The sequence below is a fragment of the Mus musculus genome, chromosome X (genome assembly GCF_000001635.26).
Source record: "Mus musculus strain C57BL/6J chromosome X, GRCm38.p6 C57BL/6J".
Lineage (NCBI taxonomy): Eukaryota > Metazoa > Chordata > Mammalia > Rodentia > Muridae > Mus > Mus musculus.
In genome coordinates, this window is record NC_000086.7 from 162842287 (window position 1) to 162867199 (window position 24913).

The 24913-nt window shown below is 43.2% G+C and overlaps 1 protein-coding gene, 1 non-coding gene and 1 pseudogene across 2 annotated transcripts in view; 1 reads left to right on the forward strand and 2 right to left on the reverse strand.

Annotated features, from left to right (window-relative positions):
• On the forward strand, window positions 2584-3237 carry Gm16459 (predicted gene 16459; annotated as a pseudogene).
• Window positions 7872-7978, reverse strand: Gm23901. Its single transcript, XR_003953163.1, has one exon. It is a non-coding gene; the product is annotated as a U6 spliceosomal RNA (small nuclear RNA).
• Window positions 7979-14556: 6578 nt separating this feature from the next.
• The window catches only part of Syap1 (synapse associated protein 1), a 31620-nt gene continuing 21263 nt past the window's right edge, over window positions 14557-24913 (reverse strand). Inside the window, exons 6-9 of the mRNA NM_025932.2 lie at window positions 20774-20922; window positions 17587-17645; window positions 17013-17160; window positions 14557-15722 (exon numbers count right to left, since the gene is read on the reverse strand). Of these exons, the coding sequence (NP_080208.2) occupies window positions 15598-15722; window positions 17013-17160; window positions 17587-17645; window positions 20774-20922 (481 nt within the window). The 3' untranslated portion in view covers window positions 14557-15597. The remainder of the gene's footprint in view (window positions 15723-17012; window positions 17161-17586; window positions 17646-20773; window positions 20923-24913) is intronic.

Consider the following 24913-nt stretch of genomic DNA (forward strand, 5'->3'; position numbering starts at 1 on the left):
GGCTTCCAGGGAGCTAGGATGAGGGTCTTAAGCCCATGCCCACAGTGACACACCTACTCCAACAGATCCACACATTTTAATAGTGCCACTCCCTGGGCCGACCATTTCAGGGGGAATGAAAAGGCTAGGCTGAGTCGGGCAGTGGTGGCACATGCCTTTAATCCCAGCACTTGGGAGGCAGAGACAGGTGGATTTCTGAGTTCGAGGCCAGCCTGGTCTACAGAGTGAATTCCAGGACAGCCAGAGCTATACAGAGAAACCCTGTCTCGAAAAACCAAAAATAAATAAATAAATAAAAGAGAAGGCTAGGCTGATTCCATGATAGTCTTCAAATTGATAGTTAAGGAGACTAGGCCTAAATCTCTGTTTCAAAGAACTGGGCAAGTTCAGGCCTCAGAAGCTGCCCTGTCACCTGGCCTGAGGTAAGAACAATGAATGGGTCAGCAGCAGTTTCCAGACTTCCTCATCTACTTCCTCAGTAACAGTTTCCAGACCTCCCCAGCAAGTTTCCAGCCCCAACACCCCAGTAATGGGATATCCAGAAGATGGACCCAGCAAATTAACATAGAGGTCACGTACCCTGGGATTCCCTAGTGTGCTTTAAATCAGGTCTGCAAGTTCACTTGGTTCTCGGTAATGGGGAGACCCAACATGCTGGACTTGTGCAGAATAAAACACTCTTTGCATTTACATACTATTTGAGTCTGGGGTGTCATTCTTTGGTGAATCATGGACCCTTACATTAGTATGTGTCTATATGATGTGTTGTGTATGTGTGGTCATGTGTTTACCACAGCAAATATGTGGAGGTCAAAGGACAGCTTATGGGGATTGGTTCCCTTTTTGCACCATGGGTTTCAGGGACTAGATTCAGGTCATCAGGCTTGTTTAACGAGTGTGTTTACAAGATGCTTAGAGAGAGTATATAAAAAGGACTTGAAAGTGCTGGGCATGGTGGCACATGCCTTTAATCCCAGCACTCGGGAGGCAGTGGCAGGCAGATTTCTGAGTTTGAGGCCAGCCTGGTCTACAGAGTGAGTTCCAGGACTTGTCCCTCCTGATCCCTTCTGCTGACTTGTACTGAGGCTGAGCTCTGGCTGTCCCTGCTAGGTCATGCCACCACTGTTGATTTGTGTTTGAGCTGCCACTGCTGACTCCTGTGAACTGAACTGCTGATTTCCAGACAACACAGATGGGAGTTGCTCCAAAGGACCTTTCTAAATAGGTCCACTCCCCCCAACCCCCCGCCCATCCTCGCTTTCCCACTACCTCTGGTAGGTGGTGGGCTATAAGGGAGGTTAAAGTGTTTAAGAATTTAATATTTAGGGGCTGGTGAGATGGCTCAGAGGTTAAGAGCACTGACTGCTCTTCCGAAGGTCCCGAGTTCACATGGTGGCTCACAACCATCCATGGTGAGATATGACTGTCTTCTGCAGTGTCTGAAGATAGCTCCAGTGTACTTACATATAATAAATAAATTTTTAAAAAGAATATTAAAAATTTTAGTATTTAATGATGATTAAAAGTAGACTTTGAAGCAGGGCATTGTGGTGCACACTTTAATCCCAGCACTTGGGAGGCAGAGGCAGGTGGATCTCTGAGTTCGAGGCCAGCCTGGTCTACAGAGTGAGTTCCAGGACAGCCAGGGCTATACAGAGAAACCCTGTCTCAAAAACAAAACAAAACAAAACAAAACAAAAAAAACCAAAAAAAATAGACTTTGAAAAAAGTAAAGTTGTGTGTGTGTGTGTGTGTGTGTGTGTGTGTGTGTGTGTGTGTATGGCTATACCTGGCTGGGGATTTGAACTCAGGTCCACTTGCAAACAGTAAAGGCTCTTACCCACTGAGCCATTTCCCTCTTTCCATTTATCTATCTATCTATCTATCTATCTATCTATCTATCCATTCATTCATTTATGCTTTAGCTGCTGTTTACTGATGTTCAGGTGGGACTATAGCAACAGGCTAGAGATGCTGCAGAATACAAGGTAGAGAGTGGAGTGTGTGCAGTGACAGCAGTGGATGCACAAGGAGTGGGGAGGCCAAAGCTCTTGAGAAAGCAGGTCAGGGCCAGGGGCAAACGTCAGTCATCTACACTGGGCCCCTAGGCCCCACACCCTCAGCACCTATTCTTGCTTGTCTCCTGACTCCGGGCCAGGGCTGGGAATTCTCTGACAACTTTCTACAGAAGCAAAGTGCACAGAGATGCTGCTGCCCATCTGTGATAAAGTCAGAGGGTTTCCAATCCTGCATTCCTCCTCCACCCCTCACTCAGGTAGGGCCATGAAAAATAGCTGGGCTCTATCTAGTACAAGTTTCAGAGACATCAATTTTTCCTGGTGTCCCAGCCCACCAGCGCCACACTATGGCCCAGAGTGAGCACTACAAGCATTGCTGGCCTAATGGATGGGATAGGGGAGGGAATGGGACAGGGGCTAGAAGAAGGACTCCATAGGGTCATCAAGGCACAGGCACTATACGCATGGTGTTGGTGAAGCCAGAGCCAGGGCGCCACCTGGTCAACACAACGTCCACATCTTTCTTCTTGTAGAAGCCTCGGGCCTTGCCAACATTCATGGCCAAGTTCAGAGCCAGCAGCTCCATGCCGTCATGGCTGACAACTTCCTGGAACACAGCCAGCAACACTGGCATCTTTTGTACCATTGGCCCTGCTTCCTGGTCTGTGGAGATGCTGAAGGAGATGATTAAGTCTGGAGTGAATGTGCTCAGCCGATTTTTCTTTCATGGAACCCATGCGTACCATGCAGAGACCATTAAGAATGTCTGTGCAACCCACAGAAAGCTTTGTATCTGATTCTATTCTCTACCGCCTGGTTGCGGTTGCTCTGGACACAAAGAGACCTGAGATCCGGGACTGGACTCATCAAGGGCAGCGGCACTGCAGAGGTGGAGCTGAAGAAGGGAGCCACTCTGAAGATGACCCTGGACAATGCCTACATGGAGAAGTGTGACGAGAACATTCTGTGGCTGGACTGTAAGAACATCTGCAGCCGGGCGTGGTGGCGCACGCCTTTAGTCCCAGCACTTGGGAGGCAGAGGCAGGCAGATTTCTGAGTTCGAGGCCAGCCTGGTCTACAGAGTGAGTTCCTCTATGTGGACGATGGGCTCATTTCGCTGCAGGTAAAGGAGAAAGGTGCTGATTTCCTGGTGACAGAGGTGGAGAATGGCTGCTCCTTGGGCAGCAAGAAGGGAATGAACCTGCCTGGAGCTGCTGTGAAAAGAGGACATCCTTGCCGGCACATGCCTTTAATCCCAGCACTTGGGAGGCAGAGGCAGACGATTTCTGAGTTCAAGGCCAGCCTGGTCTACAGAGTAAGTTCCAGGACAGCCAGGGCTACACAGAGAAACCCTGTCGGAAAAAAAAAAAAACCAAACACCAAAAAAAAAAAAAAAAAAAAAAAGAGGAACACTCAATCCAAGGATTGCCTCCATTACTCTGGGCATGTTGATAAAGCTTTCTCTTAATTGCTAACTGATGTAGGAAGACCTAGCCCCTTTTGGATAGGTCAAGGCTGTATAAGACTTTCCCATTCAATTTATGTTCTTTCTGTTCCAAGACATTATCTACACTCTCTGAGTCTTTAAACACCACAAAGCCAAAACCCCTTGATTGCCCTGTGATAGGATCTAACTCCAGAGTGCAGCCTACAACTTCACCAAATTTGGAAGAGGAGCCCTTCAGATCTTCCTTTGTGGTGTCCCAGCTAAGGCCTCCTATAAACATTTTCCATTCTTCTCGCTGGTTCAGTGTGTTATGGGGAGGAGTTTGAATGGCCTTCATCCTCCTCCTTTTTACTAGGGTTGATCTTGGCCCTCTCTGCCTTGGGGCTTCCTCCTTCGGTGCCTCCTGGCTGCAGAGCAACCGGCACACCCACTCTACCTCTCGAGATTCACACAAGGTAAGATGCAAAGGTTCCTGTGCCCATCCCTGGCCTGCCCACCTCACCTCCCACTCTTGCGCAGTGCACACTCTCACTCTCCTGGGCTGCACTAAAAAAGAATAGCAGCGGCCACTCTTTCCTCCTCCTCGCTTTAATGGTGCCACTCAAAACCAAAAAACTCCATTCTAAGTTAACTTGCCCTTAGAGAGGCATGCCCCCCCACCCTTGAGGTCTGAGAAAAATCACAGAATGCCTCTGGCAATAGCAAAATAGACACAGAAGCTGTAGCCGGCTGATAACCACAGAGTGGGCTAAGATCAAGATAGTCCTTTCTTGATGTAGGCTTCCTCCTTGTGATTTAACCAGGTGCTATAAACAAAATTATGTGTAGCTTGAAGGCCAACATTCATTTACCCTCTCATGTAATGCCAAGGGTTGGAAACCGCCTGTCTCCCACCACCACTTGCAGTTTTTTCCTTTATAAACACCCTTCACCTAGATCTGGGGGTAACTCTCCTGTTGCATCAGGAAGGTTTGTGGCCCAAGCTCAAGAGCTTGAATAAAGACTCTCGTGTGCTTGCATCCGAGTTGTGGTTCGTGGTGGTCTCTTTGGGGTTTTTGTAATCTGGGCACAACACTGGGCATCTGTTCCTGCCTCCAGGTCGCCACCCTTTGTGAGTTCCTGCCCTCTTTGCCTTTGATGACGAAATGCTATTTTGGTTTTGTTTTTCTAAACAAGGGTTTCTCTGTGTAGCCTTGGCTGTCCTGGAAATCACTCTGTAGTCTAGGCTGGCCTTAAACTCAGAGATCTGCCTGCATCTGCTTCTTGAGTGCTAGGATTAAAGGTGTGCGCCACCACCGCTGGTGATGAGCAGGTATATGAGAATTTGCAGGGGTTTCGGACTCCACCTGACCTTATCAAGTTTTCTGTCCCACAGTGAGTGAAGAAGCCCCCTCCTTCCCAATTTGCTTTTGGCCATGACATTTCATCACAGGAATAGTAACACCAAGACTGCTGCATTCCTCTATTGGTGTCTGCTCCAGGCTCCTTGTTTGAGTTCCTGCCGTGGCTGCCCTCAATAGCAGACTGTAAACCTATAAGCCAAATAAACCCTTTCCTCATTCAAGTTGCTTTTGATCAGGGTTTAATCACAGCAAGAAGAGAATCAAACTAGGACAGGCCGAGTCTCACGATAGCCCAGGTATCGTGTAGCTCAGGCTGGCCTGGAATGTACTATGTAGCAAAGAAAGACCTTGAATTTTGGATTTTCCTGCCCCTTCCCAAGTATTGGGATTACAGGCTTGTTCCAACACAGCCTGCTCTTCTGTGTTTCACACGGCACTCAGGGTTTCCTGAGTGTTAGGCAAACATTCTACCGAACAATCTACCTCTCCAGTCCAACATTCTATCTCTTCATCTTTATTGTGACATTGTGACTGACAGAGCTTTTCTTTTTTTTTTTTGATTCTTAGTTGGACTGTTTTGTTTCGAGACAGGGTTTCTCTGTGTAGCCCTGGCTGTCCTGGAACTCACTCTGTAGACCAGGCTGGCCTCGAACCCAGAGATCCACCTGCCTCTGCCTCCCAAGTGCTGGGATTAAAGGCGTGCGCCACCACACCCAGCTTTAGCATTAATTTAAAAAAATTTTATGTGTATACAAGATATCCTCTGACCTCCACACATGTACTATGGTATTTATTCGTCCATGCATACACATGGATTAAAAAAATTATTTATTATTATAAATAAGTACACTGTAGCTGTCTTCAGATGTGCCAGAAGAGGGTGTCAGGTCTCATTACGGATAGTTGTGGGCCACCATATGATACTGGGATTTGAACTCAGGACCTTCAGAAGAGCAGTCAATGCTCTTACCTGCTGAGCCATCTAGCCAGCCCCCACATGGGTTTTTTTTTTTTTTAAGAATACCTAATTTTAAGTGTATGTTCTTGAGTGTATGCAGGTACACCGTGTACACGCAAGAATCCATAGAGGTCAGAAAAGGTGTCAGGAGAGCTGGTGAATCTGCAGAGCTGGAGTGACAGACCAACCTTTGTAAGCTGCCTTATGAGTGCTGGGAACAGAATCTGGGTCCCTCTGCAAGCGCAGAGGGTGCTCTTAACCAGCCCCATTGATAGTCATAAATGTAAATGTGAAGCAAGCATCCTGCTGTAGCCTCCTGAGTGCTGGGATTAAAGGCCTAGAGTTTTGTTTTGATGCTGGAGATTAAACCCAGTGCTTTCTGCAGGTTTAGCACCAACTAGGCCATTTGAGCTACATCTCCAGCCCTGCCATTTTAAGCACTCAATAGAATTGTTTATCTCAAATCACTGCCAGGGTGACACGGGACTTTAATCCCAGCATTTGGGAGGCAGAGATAAAGCAGAACTCTGTGAGTTTGGTCTAGTGAGTTTCAGGACAGCTAGGGCTACATAGAGTACTTGTCTTTAAAATTAAAAAAAAATCAAGCTGGACGTGGTGGCGCACGCCTTTAATCCCAGCACTCAGGAGGCAGAGGCAGGACAGCTAGGGCTACACAGAGAAACCCTGTCTTGAAAAACAAAAAACAAAGAACAACAAAAAAAATCAAACTTTAATTATTCTCCGGACAGATTCTGTATTGGGCCTTCCTCTGGTAGGCTAGCCTCAGTCATACATGGAGCAGTAGCTTTAATGGGGAAGGCAATGACTCAGCTCTCCATTTACATAATCATGACAGTGCAAACAGTTGGGTCTTATAGTAAAAGCTGTATGTTTCCTTCAGTGTATGTTTTGGAAGGATGAAACTTTAAGATAGACATTTGGCTGGGAACTCATGCTAGCCAGGGCTACATAGTCAGACCCTGTCCCACAAAGGAAAAAAAAAATAAGGTGGAGGTGGCACTCTGGGATTTGAACTCAAAGCAAGTCTCAAACTCCCTTTAAAAACTCAATTTTAGCCGTGCGGTGGTGGTGTACGCCCTTAATCCCAGCACTTGGGAGACAGAGTTAGAGGCCAGCCTGATCTACAGAGTGAATTCCAGGACAGCCAGGGCTATACAGAGAAACCCTGTCTCAAAAAAAACAGAAACAAAACAAAACAAAAAACAAAACTCAATTTTAGGGGCTGGAGAGATGACTCAGCGGTTATGAGCACTGGCTGCCCTTCCTGGAGGTCCTGAGTTTATTTCCCAAGCATAGGTCCGTTTCCCTTCACCATCAGCGGATCAGGAGGAAACAGCTCTACTTGACTATGGTGTTTCCAGAGTTCTTTGATATTACTAACGCCTCAGGTCCTACAGATCATTTGTGTTTGGCCAAATATTTATGAATAATGTGGCAGATATTGTTTTCCTTGTTTTGGGTAACTAGTAACTTCTCAGCTCGATTTTCTAATTCTCTATGATATAGCTCTCCCCGTTTTTCTTTTGGTTTTTCGAGACAGGGTTTCTCTGTGTAGTCCTGGCTGTCCTGGAGCTCACTCTGTACACCAGGCTGACCTCGAACTCAGAAATCTGCCTGCCTCTGCCTCCTAAATGCTGGGATTAAAGGTGTGCGCCACCACGCCCGGCCCTTTTTTTCAAAATAAATAATTCATTTCCCAGCAACCACAAGGTGGCTCACAACCATCTGTAATGGGATCTGCTGCCCTCTTCTGCTGTGTCTGAAGGTAGCTACAGTGTGCAGTGGTTAAGTTAAGAACACTTTTTAGCTCTTGCAGAGGACTGGAGTTCAGTTCCCAGCACCCACATCACATCATGTAGCTCACAACTGGCTGCAACTCCACTGTCAGGAGACCTAGTACCTTCTTCTGTTTCTGTGGGCACTGCACTCACATGTACAAACTGACATAGAGACACACATACAAATAGAACTAAAAATCTTACTTAAAAATTATGCCAGGATAGCCGGGGCTACACAGAGAAACCCTGTCTCACAAAAAAAAAAAAAAAAAACAAAAAAACAAAAACCCACAAAAGACAACAAAACAAAAAATGGGCTGCTTCACGAACTGTGTGGTATTCTTGTGCGGGGACCATGTTCATGTTCTTCTCTGTGTTGTTCCAATTTTTTTTTTTCGAGACAGGGTTTCTCCGTATAGCCCTGGCTGTCCTGGAACTCACTCTGTAGACCAGGCTGGCCTCAAACTCAGAAATCTGAAATCTGCCTGCCTCTGTCTCCCAGGTGCTGGGATTAAAGGCATGTGCCACCACCACCCAGCCCAATTTTTTTTTTTTTTTTTTGGTTTTTTGAGACAGGGTTTCTCTGTGTAGCCCTGGCTGTTCTGAAACTCACTCTGTAGACCAGGCTGGCCGTGAACTCAGAAATCCACTTGCCTCTGCCTCCCAAGAGCTGGGATTAAAGGCATCTACCACCACTGCCTGGCTGTTCCAATCTTTATGTGTTGCGAAACAAGCACTTTTAAAAAAAAGATTTATTTATTATATGTAAGTATACTGTAGCTGTCTTCAGACACTCCAGAAGAGGGAGTCAGATGGTTGTGAGCCACCATATAGTTGCTGGGATTTGAACTCATGACCTTCAGAAGAGCAGTCAGTGCTCTTAACTGCTGAGCCATCTCACCAGCCCCTAAACAAGCACTCTTAAGTTTTGTTTTTAGACTGTCTGGCTAAGTTGTCCTGGCTGGTTTTGAACTCCCTATGGAGCCCAGACTGCCTTTGAATTTGTGATTCTCTAGTCTATACCTTCTAAGTTTCTGGGACTGCAGGTGTGTACCCCCGGCACTGTACGGAATGCTGTTTTACAGTAGCCATCTCAATTTTAAACCAACCACACAGCTTGCTTTTGCCTGCATTTGAAGCTTGTGTATGTATGACAGAAAGACAGATGGCATTCTGTCTTTCCAAGTCCTACTTAACATTTTTTGGTGTGTGTGTTTTTGAGACAAGGTCTCATCACGTAGCTCTGTCTTGCAACTCACTATAGAGAGCATGTTGGTCTTGATCTCAGAAACGAACAATTCTTGGTACCATGTTTTTTTGTTGTTGTTGTTTTTTCTTTTTTCTTTTCAAAATAGAGCTTTGGTGGTGTATGCCTGTAATTGTAGCACTTAGAGGCATAGACAGGAGGACTACAAGTTCAAAGACAGCCTGGGCTACATAGAGTTTTTGAGGTCAGAATGAGCTATATGAGATTCTATAAAAGAAAAAAAAAAACAGGGCTGGAGAGATGGTTCAGCGGTTAAGAACACTGACTGCTCTTCTGAAGGTCCTGAGTTCAAATCCCAGCAACCACATGGTGGCTCCCAACCATCCGTAATGAGATCTGGCACCCTCTTCTGGTGTGTCTGAAGACAACTACAGTGTACTTATGTATGATAATAAATAAATCTTAAAAAAAAACAAACAATATAGTGTGTGTGTATGTATGGTTAGACGTTCTTTTGAAGCTCAAGTTGGCCAGGAATTATATACCACAGGGTGGCTTCCAATCTGAGGCAATGCTCCTACCTCAGCCTACTGAGTTAGGTAGGATTACAGGCATGTGCCACCATGCCTGGTTCTACCTAGATTCTGTTTGTGACACTTAAGCTTATTCCTATCACTGTGTGCAGCTGTTTGCTCGTGCTTTTGGCACCCATTGTAGAATCATACTGTAATTATGACTTCATTCTACTGGTGATAGACTTTGGGTTTGGGTGTAGACTGAGGTCATTAGGACACCACTATTGTGAGCATGGCTACACATGCCATCCAGTGTACTTGCCACAGAATCGATTTGTCTTTAACTTTACCACGTAGTTATTTTCTTATACTGCTTTATAGTCCCTGAAAGATGAACTGTTGGTTCAAGAGAGGTATGTAGTCAACTTTCCTTTTAAAGAGTTCCAGTATTAACATTTCCCAAAGATAAATCCCCCAATCTCTCTTATCACCGGCAGAATATCAAACATTCTTGTCATTTCACCTTTTTTAAAATTTATTTATTGTTATATGTAAGTACACTGTAGCTGTCTTCAGACAGGGCGTCAGATCTTATTACCCATGGTTATGAGCCACCATGTGGTTGCTGGGATTTGAACTCAGGACCTTAGGAAGAGCAGTCAGTGCTCTTAACCGGTGAGCCATCTCACCAGCCCTTTTTTTTTTTTTTTTTTTTTTTTTATAAACAGGTTTTTTTTTTAGATGTTTATTTACTGTTATACATAAGTACACTGTAGCTGTCTTCAGACACCAGAAGAGGGCGCCAGATCTCATTATGGGTGGTTGTGAGCCACCATGTGGTTGCTGGGATTTGAACTCAGGACTTTTGGAAGAGCAGTCAGTGTTCTTAGCCACTGAGCCATCTCACCAGCCCTCACCAGCCCTTTTTTAAAAAAAAAAAAAAACAAACAAACAATTGTATTCATCGTGTGTATTGTGTTACGATGTGCTTGTGGAGAGCAGAGGTCCTTTCCTTCTCCCATGTGGGTCCTGATAGTTGGACTCAGTTTATCAGGCTTGGTGGTAGGTGCCTTTATCTTCTGATCCATTCTATTGGCCCACTTAGTAACTTCTGCCATTTTTCCACTTATATTTTTGTCCATGGTGGGTGTAGAAACCATTACTTAAAATATTTGCATATAATGGTGTGGCTGAGTCACCACTTGTTCAAATCACCATTCTGGGATAGGACTCACGACTAGTTTGTAAGTGAAGCAGTGCTTGTTCTAAGTGGACATGCTAAGTTAAATATTCTGTACATTTCACCTTTCCACCTATATTACCTTCCTGCCATTTGGAGGCATCGAATAGTTTTACTTTCCCAATTACAATTAGTTTTTTTTTAAGATTTATTTATTTATTATATGTAAGTACACTGTAGCTGACTTCAGACACTCCAGAAGAGGGCATCAGATCTTGTTATAGATGGTTGTGAGCCACCATGTGGTTGCTGGGATTTGAACTCCGGACCTTCGGAAGAGCAGTCGGGTGCTCTTACCCACTGAGTCGTCTCACCAGCCCACAATTAGTTTTTTTAATTTGTGTGTGTGTGTGCAGGGAGGGGGAGGTGTACATTCATGTTGAGTCTGGAATTCAACCTCAAATGTCATTCCCCAGGCAACAGTCATTCACTTTGTTATCTGAGACACATTCTCTCCTGTACTTGGAGCTGGCAAGGAGGCGAGGCTGTGGGTCAGTGAGCCCTAAGGATCCTCCTGTCTCCATGTCTACAGCAGTAACATTAAAGAGTGTGCCATCATGCCTAACTTTTTTAGTTTTCAGTGTTGTTGGGTGGGGCACTGCTGTTTTGAGACTAGGCCTTACTATGTAGCCCTGGCTCGTCTGGAACTCACTAAGTAGTCCAGGTTGATCTCAAACTCAGAGATCCACCTGCCTCTGCCTTCTGAGTGCTAGGATTAAAGGCGTGCTCCACCATACCTGGTTCATGCTGAGTTTTTTCTTTCTTTCTTTCTTTTTTTTTTTTAATGGTGGGTTCTGGGGATTAAGTCCAGGTCCTCATGTTTGTAACTAAACTATATCTCTCAGACATGCCCTTCTTTTATTTGTTTAATGGATAGGTTTTTAAATTTTGATTTCCTTTTTCTACTTTTTTTTGAGTAAGGGTGTCTATGTAGCTCTGGCTGTCCTTTAACCCGCTGCATACCCGCTGGCCCGGAACTCACAGAGATCTGCCTGCTTCTGCCTTTGTGAGTGCTTGGGAATCTTTAATTTGAAAAAATACATTTGAACAGGCTCTCCTGTGGCCCAGATTAGAATACAATTTGCTAAGTAGTCAAAAACCATCTTGAACTTCTGATCTTCTTGCTGGGATTACAGGCATATGCTACCACACCCTGCTTCTGTGATGCTGGGTATCAAACCTAGACTTCACACTTGCCAGGCAAGCACTTTACAAACTGAGCTACATCTCCAGCCTCCTCCCTGGCAACCTATTTATTTTTTAACAGTGTTTCACTGTGTAAGGCAGGTTGCTTTCCTTCCACCTGAGCTACCTTAGTTAAGGTTTCTATTGCTGCACAGAGGCACCATGATCACAGCACCTTTTATAAAGGGAAACAATTTAATTGGGTCTGGCTTATAGTTCAGGTTTAGTCCATCATCATCACGGTGGGAAGCATGGCAGTAGGCAGATGTGGTGCTGGAGAAGTGGCTGAGAGTTCTACATGTGGATCTGCAGGCAGCAGGAAGACAGTGACAATGGAACTGGATTAAGCATCTGAAACCTCAAAGCTCACCCCTAGTGACACATTTCCTCTAACAAGACCACATCTCCTAATGCCATTCCCTATAAGCCTATGTGGGCCATTTTTATTCAAATCACTACACTAAGTGCTAAGTTACTTAAAAGCATTTGTCACCTCACCTAGACCTCTTGGTTTTTTTTTTTTCTCCACTCCTACCTTTGTCAAAAGTAGAGGTGGCTCAGTAGTTAAGAATACTTAAACGTTTAGAGGACTGAGGTTCAGTTCCCAGCACCCACATGGTAGCTCATAACCATCTTTAACTCCAGTCCCAGAGAACTCAATGCCCTCTTCTGGCTTTCTTGTACACAAGGCACACATATGGTACAGATATACACACAGGCAAAATACATAAAACTGCAGTTTAGGCTAATTTGGGCTAAAGAGTTAAATCCTGTCTAAAAGGGAAAAAACTGATTTCTTTAAAAAACAAACAAACAAACAAAATGATACCCGTAGTTTTAGAAATCAAGTCATGCAGGGCATGGTGGCACACGCCTTTAATCCCAGTACTCGGGAGGCAGAGGCAGAGGCAGGCAGATTTCTGAGTTCCAGGCTAGCCTGAACTACAAAGTGAGTTCCAGGACAGCCAGGGCTATACAGAGAAATCCTGTCTCAAAAAACCAACCAAACAAACAAACAAAAAAAAAGAAGTCAAGTCATACAAAGTTTTTTTTTTTTTTTTTTGAGACAGGGTTTCTCTATATAGCCCTGGCTGTCCTGGGACTCACTTTGTAGACTAGGCTGGCCATGGTGCACATGTCAGAAATCCACCTGCCTCTGCCTCCCAAGTGCTGGGATTAAAGGCGTACACCACCACGTCTGGCTTCATACAAAGTTTTGAAAACAAGAGATCCTGTAACCATTGTCATCCCTGGAATTCCCAGCCCCACTGGAGCCGTTTCAACTCTTAGCTCTGGCCTCAGCCTTGGCTTCCCTCTGGATTGCAGCAGAGTCAGCCTACTCTGACATCACATAGCTATGGAAGTGTAGGGACAGAGGCAGTGTGCCTCCAGAACTCCTGAGCCTTTCTAGGCTTCAGAAGCACAGAAAATCTTGCCTTCTGTAGCTGGCTGTGTTTGTTTGTTTTTTAAATAGAAAGGAAAAAAACCATTTTATTTATTTTTCTTTTTTGGTTGGTGACTCCATCCTTCCATGTTTTTTTTTTCTTTTCTTTTTTTCAAGACAGGGTTTCTCTGTGTAGTCCAAGCAGTCTTGGAACTCACTCTGTAGACCAGGCTGGCCTGGAACTCGGAGATCTGCCTGGCTCTGCCTCCAAAGTGCTGATATTAAAGGCATGCGCCACCACTGCCCAGCTAAAGATTTTATTTATTTTATGTATGTGAGTACACTGTAGCTGTCTTCAGACATACCAGAAGAGGGCATTGGGTCCCATTACAGATGGTTGTGAGCCACCATGTGGTTGCTGGGAATTGAACTCAGGACCTCTGGAAGAGCAGTCAGTGTTCTTAACCACTGAGCCATCTCTCCAGCTCCAGGCAATCTGATGTCCTCTTTTGCCCTCCGTGGGTACCTGCACACATATGCGTGTGTATGTGTATATATGTGTGTGTGTGTCTGTTTGTGTATGGACATGTGCACCATGGTGAGAAGGTGGCGGTCAAAGAACAACTTTTGGGAGTTGGTTCTCTCTTTCCACCGTGGGATTTGATGATAGCCTCAGGCTTGTGTGTCAAGTGCTTTTTATCCAATGAGCCAACATCTTCTTAAGTTCAACTTCTTGGAAGTTTAACTGAGATTTCCCACTTTGTGAGGGAATTTCCATTTGCTTCTGTTTTGAATCTGAGTTAGGGTTTAATGTAGCCTAGGCTGGCCTTGAATCACTATGAAGTTATGGTTATCCTGAACCTGAATTTTCCGTTTCTACCTTCCAAATACTGAGGAATGCTAAAAGTGGGAGATAGCTGGGCAGTGATGGCGCACACGCCTTTAATCCCAGCGCTTGGGAGGCAGAGGCAGGCAGATTTCTGACTTCAAGGCCAGCCTGAGTTCCAGGACAGCTAGGGCTACATAGAGAAACCCTGTCTCGAAAAAAAAAATAAAAACAAAAAACTCTAAAATAAAAAAAATCAACAAGATATCACTCAAGGCAGAAGCAGAGACAGGAGAACTAGGTTTGAGGTCATAGGCCATGAGGCCAGCCAGGATCACAGAAGACCCTGTCTCCAAACCAAAGCCAATGGAGCAGTTTTTACTTTAGTAGGGTGGTTTCTGATGTTGTAAGTGGGAATCCTTTCATATTGGGTTAATGGCCTCAGAAAATCCTCCTGTTCACTGCTAAAATGAAGTAACATGAAGTGAGGCAGTCTGGTTCAGTTTACCAGTACATATCTCAAACAATGAACATGAAAGTGATGTTTACATCCACACCCAGTTCTCTCACTGATTACCTATGCCAGAAGACCCGGAGACGAATTTTACGAGTACAAGAATATAAATACGTACAATTCTCTTATAAAGAAATGTCTTGATTTTATTTCCCTTATGAAATAAAAGTGCTGTGAAAACTTGAAAGGTGAATGGTAGTTAGTTTTCTAACATTAAATCACCTTGCTCTTTTAAAATCATCACATTCTATGAACAGTTGCCTGATGGCATAGCAGAATACAAGAAGTATTAATTAGTAGGTTCTAGATCAAGGAAGACCATTCTATAAAGGATAATTATTTAAGACATTTATACATAGTGACTATTACCAGGAGAACAAACCTTACGGTAAACAGGCTTCTTGACAGTTATTAATACAAAAAGGACTGAAGACCTCAGTTCCTACAAAAAGCACAACGTTGAATTTGTGGTATACTTAACAAAGCAAAATGAGAAGGCTCTAGGGAGAAGTTCAACTTTATTTAAACAAATCTGGCTTGCACTTTTAGCTGAGATAGTGGAAATGGAACCTGGAGCACTGTGAACAACAAGTGTTCACCACATCCCTCCCTAGTCCTGCACAGAAAGTGTTTCAGCATGTCAAACTGGGTGATATTTATGTCATTCAAGTGAACAGAAATATCTCAGCTTTTGTCTTTCAGATAGAATTTTAGAAAATATCCGGCAAGAAAATATTTTGAAAGTGCTTTCTTTTGATTTCTTTGGTATAATTTGGTCATTTTGATAGTAAGATATTACTTTCTGATAGTAAGTACTTTAACCATTTATCAACAAAAAGGCATATATAGAAAAACATAACTAAAGAATAAATTATGTTGCCAACCTTCTAGAAAAAAGACTCTAGTATTTACCTGTGTTTCTGTGGCACAGATAGTTCTGCTGCTTATAAGAATGCTAATTTTATATGTATGAAATGTTACATACAATATCCTGTTGTTTCTGATTATTACAATAGCTGTTCATTTAAGAGGCAAGTTTTAGCTAGAAAAAGAATCATTTCAAATTGCATAAAGTTACACCCTTTTTTTGTGCCTTCTGACTCAGCGATCATGAGAATTTCATGTCACACAATGTTAAGAACTGGTTTGCGGAGACAATTATTAACTCTCCTGAAGCATCTTCTCAATTTCTTTATCCCAGTTTTCATCTCGCTTCTCAGACTCTGCTACCACTTCATATTCCTGAAGCTCCTGTTGTAGCTCCTTTTCCCAATCAGTAGAATCTTCTATAGGAAACAAAGGGAGAGACAAAAAAAGGTGCTCATTGAACTACAATTCACTCAATTTGTAGGTACCTAACAAAGGCCTAGCCTGGGGCTGGAGAGATGGCTCGGTGGTTATGAGTGCTGACTGCTCTTCTAGAGGACCTGGTTCAAAGGCCTAGCCCTTTTTGTAGTAGCAGACATAGCTAGTCAAGGTCAGAAGATAATTTCCAGATTTCTAGGATTTGGTCTTTGCTTCCTACCTTGTGGGTTCTAGGAATCCAATCCAGGCCATCAGGCCTGACAGTGAGCACACTTATCTGCTGAGCCATCTCTCTAGCCCTTGTCTTTGAGACAGGGTCTCACATATCCTAGGCTGGCCTCCAACTCACTATTGGCAGATAACCCTGAACTTCCAATCCTCCTGCTTCTACCACCACGTTCTCCTACTATAGTTGCGGCTACCGTACCCAGCTTGATCACTTGATGCCTGATATAGAAACCAGCACCTTAAACCCAGTATGTAGAAACTGCAAAGTGTTAGAAAAAGAAGAGTGAGAAAACAAAACACTGCTATTTAAAAAGGAAGGTTAGGCAGCATGGTGGGATACCTGTAATCCCAGCTCACAGGAGGTCAAAGCCAGCAGACGACACAATGAAAATGAGACAAATCTGGGCTACATGACAACCTGTCTCAAACAACACAAAACCATGGCTGGGAATGTGAGTGAGGTGTAGCAAATCTGCAAAGTCACTGGTTCAATTCCCGCCACTGTTTAAAAAGTAAAGCTAAATTTCATTTTTAGTTTTTTGTTTGTTTTTTGAAGACAGGATATTGCTATGTAGCTCTGAAACTCACTATGTAACTCAAGATGGCTTTAAATTCATGTCAGTTTTTCTGACTTTCCCTGGGATTAGAGGAGTATATACTATCACACATAGTTTGTTGATTGGCTTTATTATTTTTCTGAGACAGGGTCTTTTTAAAAATATTTACTTTTTTATTATATGGTAAGTACACTGTATCTATCTTCAGACACCCCAGAAGAGGGGATCAGATCTCGTTACGGATGGTTGTGAGCCACCATGTGGTTGCTCAGATTTGAACTCAGGACCTTTGGAAGAGCAGTCAATTCTCTTAACCACTGAGCCATCTCTCCAGCCCCTGAGACAGGGTCATATGTGGCCAAGACTGGCCTCAAATTTCTGATCTTTTCGTCTCTAGCTCCACTGGTTTTAAAATGAGATTTTTATTCGACCAACTTTGGAATTGAAGCTAAAAGAACAAAGTTAACCTCTGTGTGTATGTGTTACCTTCTAGTGCAGTTGCTTCCTCTTGCTTCTTATCAAGCACAAGTTGTTCCATTTCCTTTCTTAAATCCTCCTGATTTAAGCTGCACGTATCGAAGGCATCACTAACAAACTCAGAAACTCCTGGGCTAGTAGAGATTTCCTCTTCATCCTGAAATGCAACCAAAGAGCTCTTGCAATGGCTTCTAAAGTGACACCTATGTACTAGAATTATGGTTAATAGTTGTCTCACAATTTAACACATTCTCATTTTTTGTTCTTCTCTGCTAGCTGTAAGACAATCCTCACTGCTCTTCAACCTTCTAACTGGCAGTTGCTTGGTAACAGAGTGAGTTACCACCTGAGGCTATTATTCTCCCTCACTGTTTAGTTACTCAAACCATTCTCTCTGATTTCTCCTGAGCACATCTAGAATTATTTATGCTAGGAAATCACCTTAGCTCTCAGCCATTATTCAATCAAGTCCTGCGCTCCTCCTTATCTAGCAGACAGAAGACCGACACCCTTAAGAAGATAGTTAACCCAGTAACTTTATTTTCAGACATCATCTACCATGTATAATATAAAACTGGATTACCTCTTGACTTTTAAGCTGAGATTTGATTACGACAGGTGGTGTTTTGGGCCGTACTGCCTCTATGAAGTGAGAATAAAAGAGACAATAATTGCTTGACTTACTTCTAAATACATATTATAAGAACTGCTAAAGGGAGGGAGGAGGGTCTGGGGGACTTTTGGGATAGCATTTGAAATGTAAATGAAGAAAATACCTAATTAAAAATAAATAAATTATAAAAAAAGAACAGCTAAAATATATTAAATCATTTTCAGAAATGAGCTTTTATGGTGCGTTTTTAGCTCTCCTGAAGATATGACAAGCACAGCCAGGCACAACTGTATCAACCTCCTACTTTGATGAATGCCTATTTAGATACAGGATCTGATTATGTTCCCTGGCTACCCTAGAACTCAGAGAGATCCACATGCCTCTCTGTTTCTTGAGTGCTAGGATGAAATGTGTGCACCACCATGCTAGGCAGGAATGTCTTTAAAACTGCAACCACAGGGGCTGCAGAGATGGCTCAGCTGTTAGGAGCACTGATTGCTCTTTCAGAGTTCCTGAGTTCAAATCCCAGCAACCACATGGTGGCTCACAGCCATCTGTAATGGGATCTGATGGCCTCTTCTGGTGTGTTTGAAGACAGCTACGGTGTACTTATATATAATAAATACATAAATCTTTAAAAAAAAACCCTGCAAGCCAGGCATGGTGGCGCACGCCTTTAATTCCAGCACTCGGGGTGGGGGTGGGGCAGAGTTCAAGGCCAGCCTGGTCTACAAAGTGAGTTTCAGGACAGCCAAGGCTATACAGAGAAACCCTGTCTCGAAAAATCAAAACAAAACAAAACAAAACAAAGCAAAAAACCCAACAACAACAAAAAACAAAAGTGCAAGCACATTCAATGTCCCTTATGTCACTTTCCATCATCTTTGGACTTCAGGGTTAGCAGACTGAGTCTCTTCTTCCCTTTAGGGTGCTAAGAATAAAGCTTTTTCTCAAGCTTCCCTGTTATCAACTTGGTTAGATAGCACAAAGGAAAACAAAGTGCCCCATCTCAGCATTCTGCTGGTTAGCTTATAAAAATTTAATTGTTTGTGTGTATGTGTACCTTTATGTGGTGTCCTCAGAGGGCAAAAGAGGGTGTTGAATCCCCTGTTGATGGAGTTACAAGCAATTGTGAGCTGCCTAAGAATGTGGGTTTTGGGGACCGAACTTGGGTCCTTTGTAAAGAGCAACATTCACTCTTAACTGTTCCTTATCATATTATCCATGTGTAAACAGTCTTTTTTTTTTTCCTTCGAGACAGGGTTTCTCTGTGTAGCCCTGGCTGTCCTGGAACTCACTTTGTAGACCAGGCTGGCCTCGAACTCAGAAATCCGCCTGCCTCTGTCTCCGCCTCCCGAGTACTGGGATTAAAGGCGTGCGCCACCACGCCTGGCCAACTGTCTTTACTGAATATTTTAAGTCCATTTTGTTAAACAGGCAGTCTTTGGAAAAGAAGTCTTTCTTTTCTGTTTTGGCAGTGCACTATGCTAGGTAAGTGCTCTATCACTCAGCTATATTCCCAGTCCAGAATTCTCCAATATCATTAATTTGAGAAAGCAAGGAATGGTAGCTCATGCCTACAATCTTAGCATTTCAGGGACAGAGCTAGGAGGATGGATTAGGAGTTCAAGACTAGCTGTGGCTTCACAGTGAAGCCCTGTCTCAAAAAGCTATTCTCTAAAGCCAAAAACCAACCATAATTTAAGGATATGATAAAGAATGAATGTTCTCTGGGCTTCATGAGACATCTTGACCTTGAGTGTAGTTTCAGAGCTTTTGCTAGTAGTCTGTACAACTTCTTATACCTAAAATTTCACAAACTAAATTGTCCCACTTGTCAGATGGTTCTAGTTGTAATTAGAACATATCTATACATATCGCAGGCATTCATGAAAAATGAAGAAGTATGAAAGGCTGGGGATATATAGCTCAGTAAAGTTCTTGCCTAGTATTTGTAAGGCTCCAGGACCCAGTCTCAGTGCCACAAAATAAAAATACAATATATATTTTAATTTTTATTTATTTACTTGAGACAGGGTCTTACTATCTATCCCAGGCTGGCCTGGAATTCTCTATGTAGACCAAGATGGCCTCTAACTCACACAGATCTGACTGCCTCTGCCTCTGGGGTGCTGTGACTGATGGTGTGTGCCACCACACCCAGCTTTGTTTTTTTTTTTTTTTTTTTTTAAAGATTTATTTATTTATTAAATGTAAGTACACTGTAGCTGTCCTCAGACACTCCAGAAGAGGGAGTCAGATCTCATTACGGATGGTTGTGAGCCACCATGTGGTTGCTGGGATTTGAACTCCGGACCTTCGGAAGAGCAGTCGGGTGCTCCTACCCACTGAGCCATCTCACCAGCCCCCCAGCTTTGTTTTTATTTGTATGTCTGAGTACCCATGGATGTCAGAAGAGGGTGTCAGATCCCCTGCAAGTGGAAGTACAAGGAACTGTAAACCATTCATGTGGGTGTTGGGAATTGAACTTGGGTCCTCTGGAAGTGTTCTTAACTGAGTCGTCTCTACTGTTAATCAGTATCATCAAATACTTTTATATATAAAACTTGTTCCCTAGAGCAGGGTTATATAATAGGAGGCAAGTACCAGGTGGTAAGAGCTTAGCTCAGAGCTGGGTACTTATAATTTAACTGGAATAAGAACTACTGGACTCTACAACTACAAGTCCCAAGGAAATTATGATGACTAGAAGTCTGAGAAACATCTGGACATGGTAGCGCATGCCTGTAACCCTGACACTTGAGATTTGAAGGCAGGAGGATCAGGAGCTCAAAGCCAGTCTGGACTGCATGGGACCCCCAAAATTAAACAGCCCAAAGGGCAAGAAAAGAGACATAGAAAAGATGATTGTCATTCAAGAGTGCAACTACTACTACTACTACCACTACTACTAAAAACCAACAACAAAAAAATCCCAAGAACCAACAATGAGATAGTAAAGAAAAAGAACATTTGGGGAAGACACATGTAAGCTGGGTCAGAAAGGGCACCAAAGAAAAAATTTCCTTTGGAAAGGAAATAATTTTTCTGTACAGATGTCAACATTTTTGATACATACAAGATGACAAGCTCATTAGCATATCTAAGTCAGGAATATTCTTTTCTTCCAGCATGATTTCTTCTCCCCAGAATGTACCTGTCAGAGGCAAGTTATCATCTCTGTTGCTGCTTTTTTCCTCCTTTCCAGAGGCTTGCTGCTGAGCGGCCAGTGCAGTGAGTTGGGCCGACTGCTTAATCAGGGAGATTCGGTAGAAGTAGTTCCTCCAGAATACTTCTTCCTTCACACTTTTGATAGACAGTGACACATGGAAGAGTGAGAGGGTCAAGGGTACACACATTAGCATGGCAGAGACTAGAATAGATCATCTATTTATTTGGTTCCAGGGGTGATACTTAGGGTTCCACATGCATGCCAGGCAAGCCGGCATTTTCCTACCAAGCTAAAGGTGCATGCACTCCTTGAGTGCTTTCCAGATCTTGTGAGGGCCAAAGGAAATGATCATTTACAAGTGAAAGCTAAATAATAGGATAAACCAAACTATATTTTCCACAGCAGCAAAAGATAGGTTATATAATGCTTATGGAATTTCAGTATTTCTTGTTACTTTTGTTTCTTATTTTATTCTATGTGTATGGATGTTGTGCCTGCATGCATACCTGTGCACCACATGTATGCAAGGCCTATGAGGCCAAAATGAGGCACTGGATCCCTTGGAAGTGGAATTGCAGATTGCTGTGAGCTACCATGTGGGTGTTAGGAACTGAACCTGGGTCCTCTAGGAGAGCAGCTAGTGCTCTTGCCTGCTGAGCCATCTTTCCAGTCCTTTTTTAAAAATTATATTTACTTCTTTATGTGTATGTGCATGCATGCAAAGCACAGCTCTCAGGAGCCTGTTTTCTTTTTCTGCCAGGTGTGGCATGAACTCATGTGATAATCAAGTGGCTTTACCTGCTGAGCTATCTTGGTGGCCTATTTCTTGCACGTGAACGAGCGCGCACACACACACACACACACACACACACACACACACACACACACAAATGGTCCTTGGCAGAAGAAAATAAAGCATTCCTGTGTGGCAGTATGACTAACCAGGGGGACTGGAAGCAGAGTCAGGACAATATGAGTCCTTTGCTATTTTCTGAAGGAGTATCTGCTTTTAGGCAGTGGGAAGAAACTATTGTGGGTGTCATTTTTTTGTTCTCTACTTGTCATGGGTTTGTTGTGTATACATGTCTGAATGTGTGAGCACATGTGTACATGTGTAGGTGGAGGCTCAATGTTGAATACTGGGAACAACCCTCAACTGCCCTTCCACTTTGTTATGTACTGAGGCAGCATCTCACAATTAAACCCTGAGCTCATTGATACAGCCAGTATAGATATTGCTAGTCTAGTTGCTCAGCTGGTTCCAGCATCCCCTTCATCCTCTTTCGAAGGATCCTTTCCAGTATCCCTTTTCATACTCATCACGCCCACATGAAATCTACATGGGTTCTAAGCATTTGACGTCTAGTCCTCATGCTTGCAGGTAAGTGTTTTCATTGGTGAGCCATCTCCCTAGCCCTTGCTTGTTTTTAAAGACCGAGTCCCACTTATCACAGACTGACTTCAAGATCACTATCCTCCTGCTTCACCCAAGATTACTGGTGTTTGCATACATGTGGTGTACCATACATGGCTTGATGTTATTCCTCAGAAAATACATCAGCTGGCAGCTTGCTAAAATAACTAGTAACTAGTAGAAACAAAATGAGAGATGGTTATAAAGTCTTTGGGTATGGAGCAAATCTGGGGAAAGAACCCGGGCTTTGTACAAACTAGCCAAGCACTCTACTATCAAATTATACCTATGACCATCTGGGAGATGGTTGGTAAATATTGAAGTTCTTTCTATTCAACTTGAGAACTCACAGCGGTCTTCAAACTTGGTTGCATATTGGACTTGCCTGGCATGAGGCATTGGTGCCCAAGTGGGGTATGGTGAGTACACACAATAGGTGGCCTAGAAGGACAATAAGAACCAGGCAGAAAGAGAGTGGAGGAGGGAGGAGTCAGAAACGAGAACTTAGTTACATGGAAAAAATTGAAAAATAAAAACATTAAAGGTCACAGAACTAGGCTTTATCTGCCAGAGCAGGGAGTTACAAACATGGCAGAAGAACACGAGAGTGATCTTTACTGGAAAAGGTATCACAATGCTGCTCAGTTCTTGCTTTCTACATGTCTTTTCCTGAAACCCATTATTACGTTTAACTAATATATGCTAATAAAGAAGAATAACTCTTATTTTCCACTAAGAGGTACCAGCACTTTCTGCATAAATGGTGGGTCATAGGGTTAGAGAAAGGTAAGAATAAAATGAGCTTGGAGCTTGATATGGTGGCACATGCTTTCAATCCCAGGAAGCAGAGGCAAGCAGATTTCTAAATTTGGGGTTAGCCTAATCTACATAGTAAGTTTTAGGCCAGCCAGGGATACATAGTATGACCCTGTCTCAAACAGAGCAATCACCAAAGGCTAAAAATATGTTTCACTGAGTCCCCACCCATCAAAGTGATGATGTGAGCATCAAAATAACAAGTAACAACCTACTGCATCAAATGCATGTGCTTATATGGATATAAATACAAGAATATATGGAACTGTGATTAGCAGAATAAAATTTCAAAGTCCCTGAAGGGCCCATAAGATAGTTCAGTGGGTAAACACACTTGCTGATAATGACCTGAGTTTGCTCCATGAGCTTCATATGGTGGAAGGAGAACTGACTCACACAAGTTGTCCCTCTCACTCCCCAGATACTATGTTTTTATTAAGTCTTTAATGCTGAGATATAGCTCAATTGGTAGAATACTTGCCTAATATGTATAAAGTCCTACCTGGATTTGATCCCTAGACATGGTGGAGCACATGGCTATAAAACACAGCATTCAGGAGGATCCCAAGTCAAAGGTTATCCTTGAATACACAGCCAGTTCCAGGCAGGATACATGAGACATCGTTTCAACACACACACACACACACACACACACACACACACACACACTCACACACCCCATCAAGGTCTCTACTCACAAAAAAATTAGCTTTTCTTTCCTCTCTCTCCATCTCCCTTTGAGATAAGGTCTTACTCTATAGCTCACCTTTATCTATTATTAGCCCAAGCTGGCTATGAACTCTTCTTCTGTCTCAGTCTCTTAAGTGCTAGAATGAAATGTATTTACCACTAACCCCAGCCTTTTAAACTTATCAAGTGCTTACAGTACTTGCAGAGACCAGAAGACGGCATCAGATCCTTTGGAGCTGGAGCTGCAGGTGATTGTGAGCCATACAACATTGTTAGAAACCAAATGTGAATCCTTTGCAAAAGCACCACGTTCTCTTAACCTCTGAGCCACCTTTCCAGCCTTTGCTTGTTTATTAAAACAGATGTGTATCCAAAGCTGGCTTTCAACTCACTATGCAACCCACAGTAATCTTCCTCCCCAGTAGTAGGATCAGATGTGCACAACTATGCCAATCTCTAATAATAATAATAGTAGTAGTAGTAATAAATTATTATTATTATTATTATAGTCATTTGAAACATGGTCTCAAAATATAGCCCAGGCTAGTCTTGAATTTGCTATTTGGACCTTACCATAATGCCTGCCACCAATTACCTTCAAAGAGGAGAACTGTACTTTTATAGTTAAAAAGCCTGCCAGACACCACCTTCAAGTGAACAAAGTGTGAACTGTGCAGGGACAGATGGCAGTGTGCCCCACACAGGTGCAAAGAATGGAAGCAGATTGATGAGACAGAAGAACTAAATGCAGTCTGTGACATTAACTGAATTCTTTTGCTAAAAACATAACCAGAACAAATAAAACATTAAAATAGGGCATGGAAACTAGATTGTAATAATGTGGGTGATCTGATGGTCACATGTGGACTAATTTGATGGACACACTGAGGTTGTGAGAGAATGTCCATAGGAAACAAAATATTCAAGGTTGGACTTGCTGGGCGGTGGTGGCACACGCCTTTAATCCCAGCACTTGGGAGGCAGAGGCAGGCGGATTTCTTCTGAGTTCGAGGCCAGCCTGGTCTACAGAGTGAGTTCCAGGACAGCCAGGGTTGCACAGAGAAACGCAGTCTTGAAAAACAAACAAACAAACAAACAAACAAACAAACAAACAAACAGGTTGGACTTGAGGGCTCAGTGATGGAGCAGTTGCTTATCATGTGCAAAGCTTTGGATTCCATCTCCAGTACTCCTTCCCCACAAAA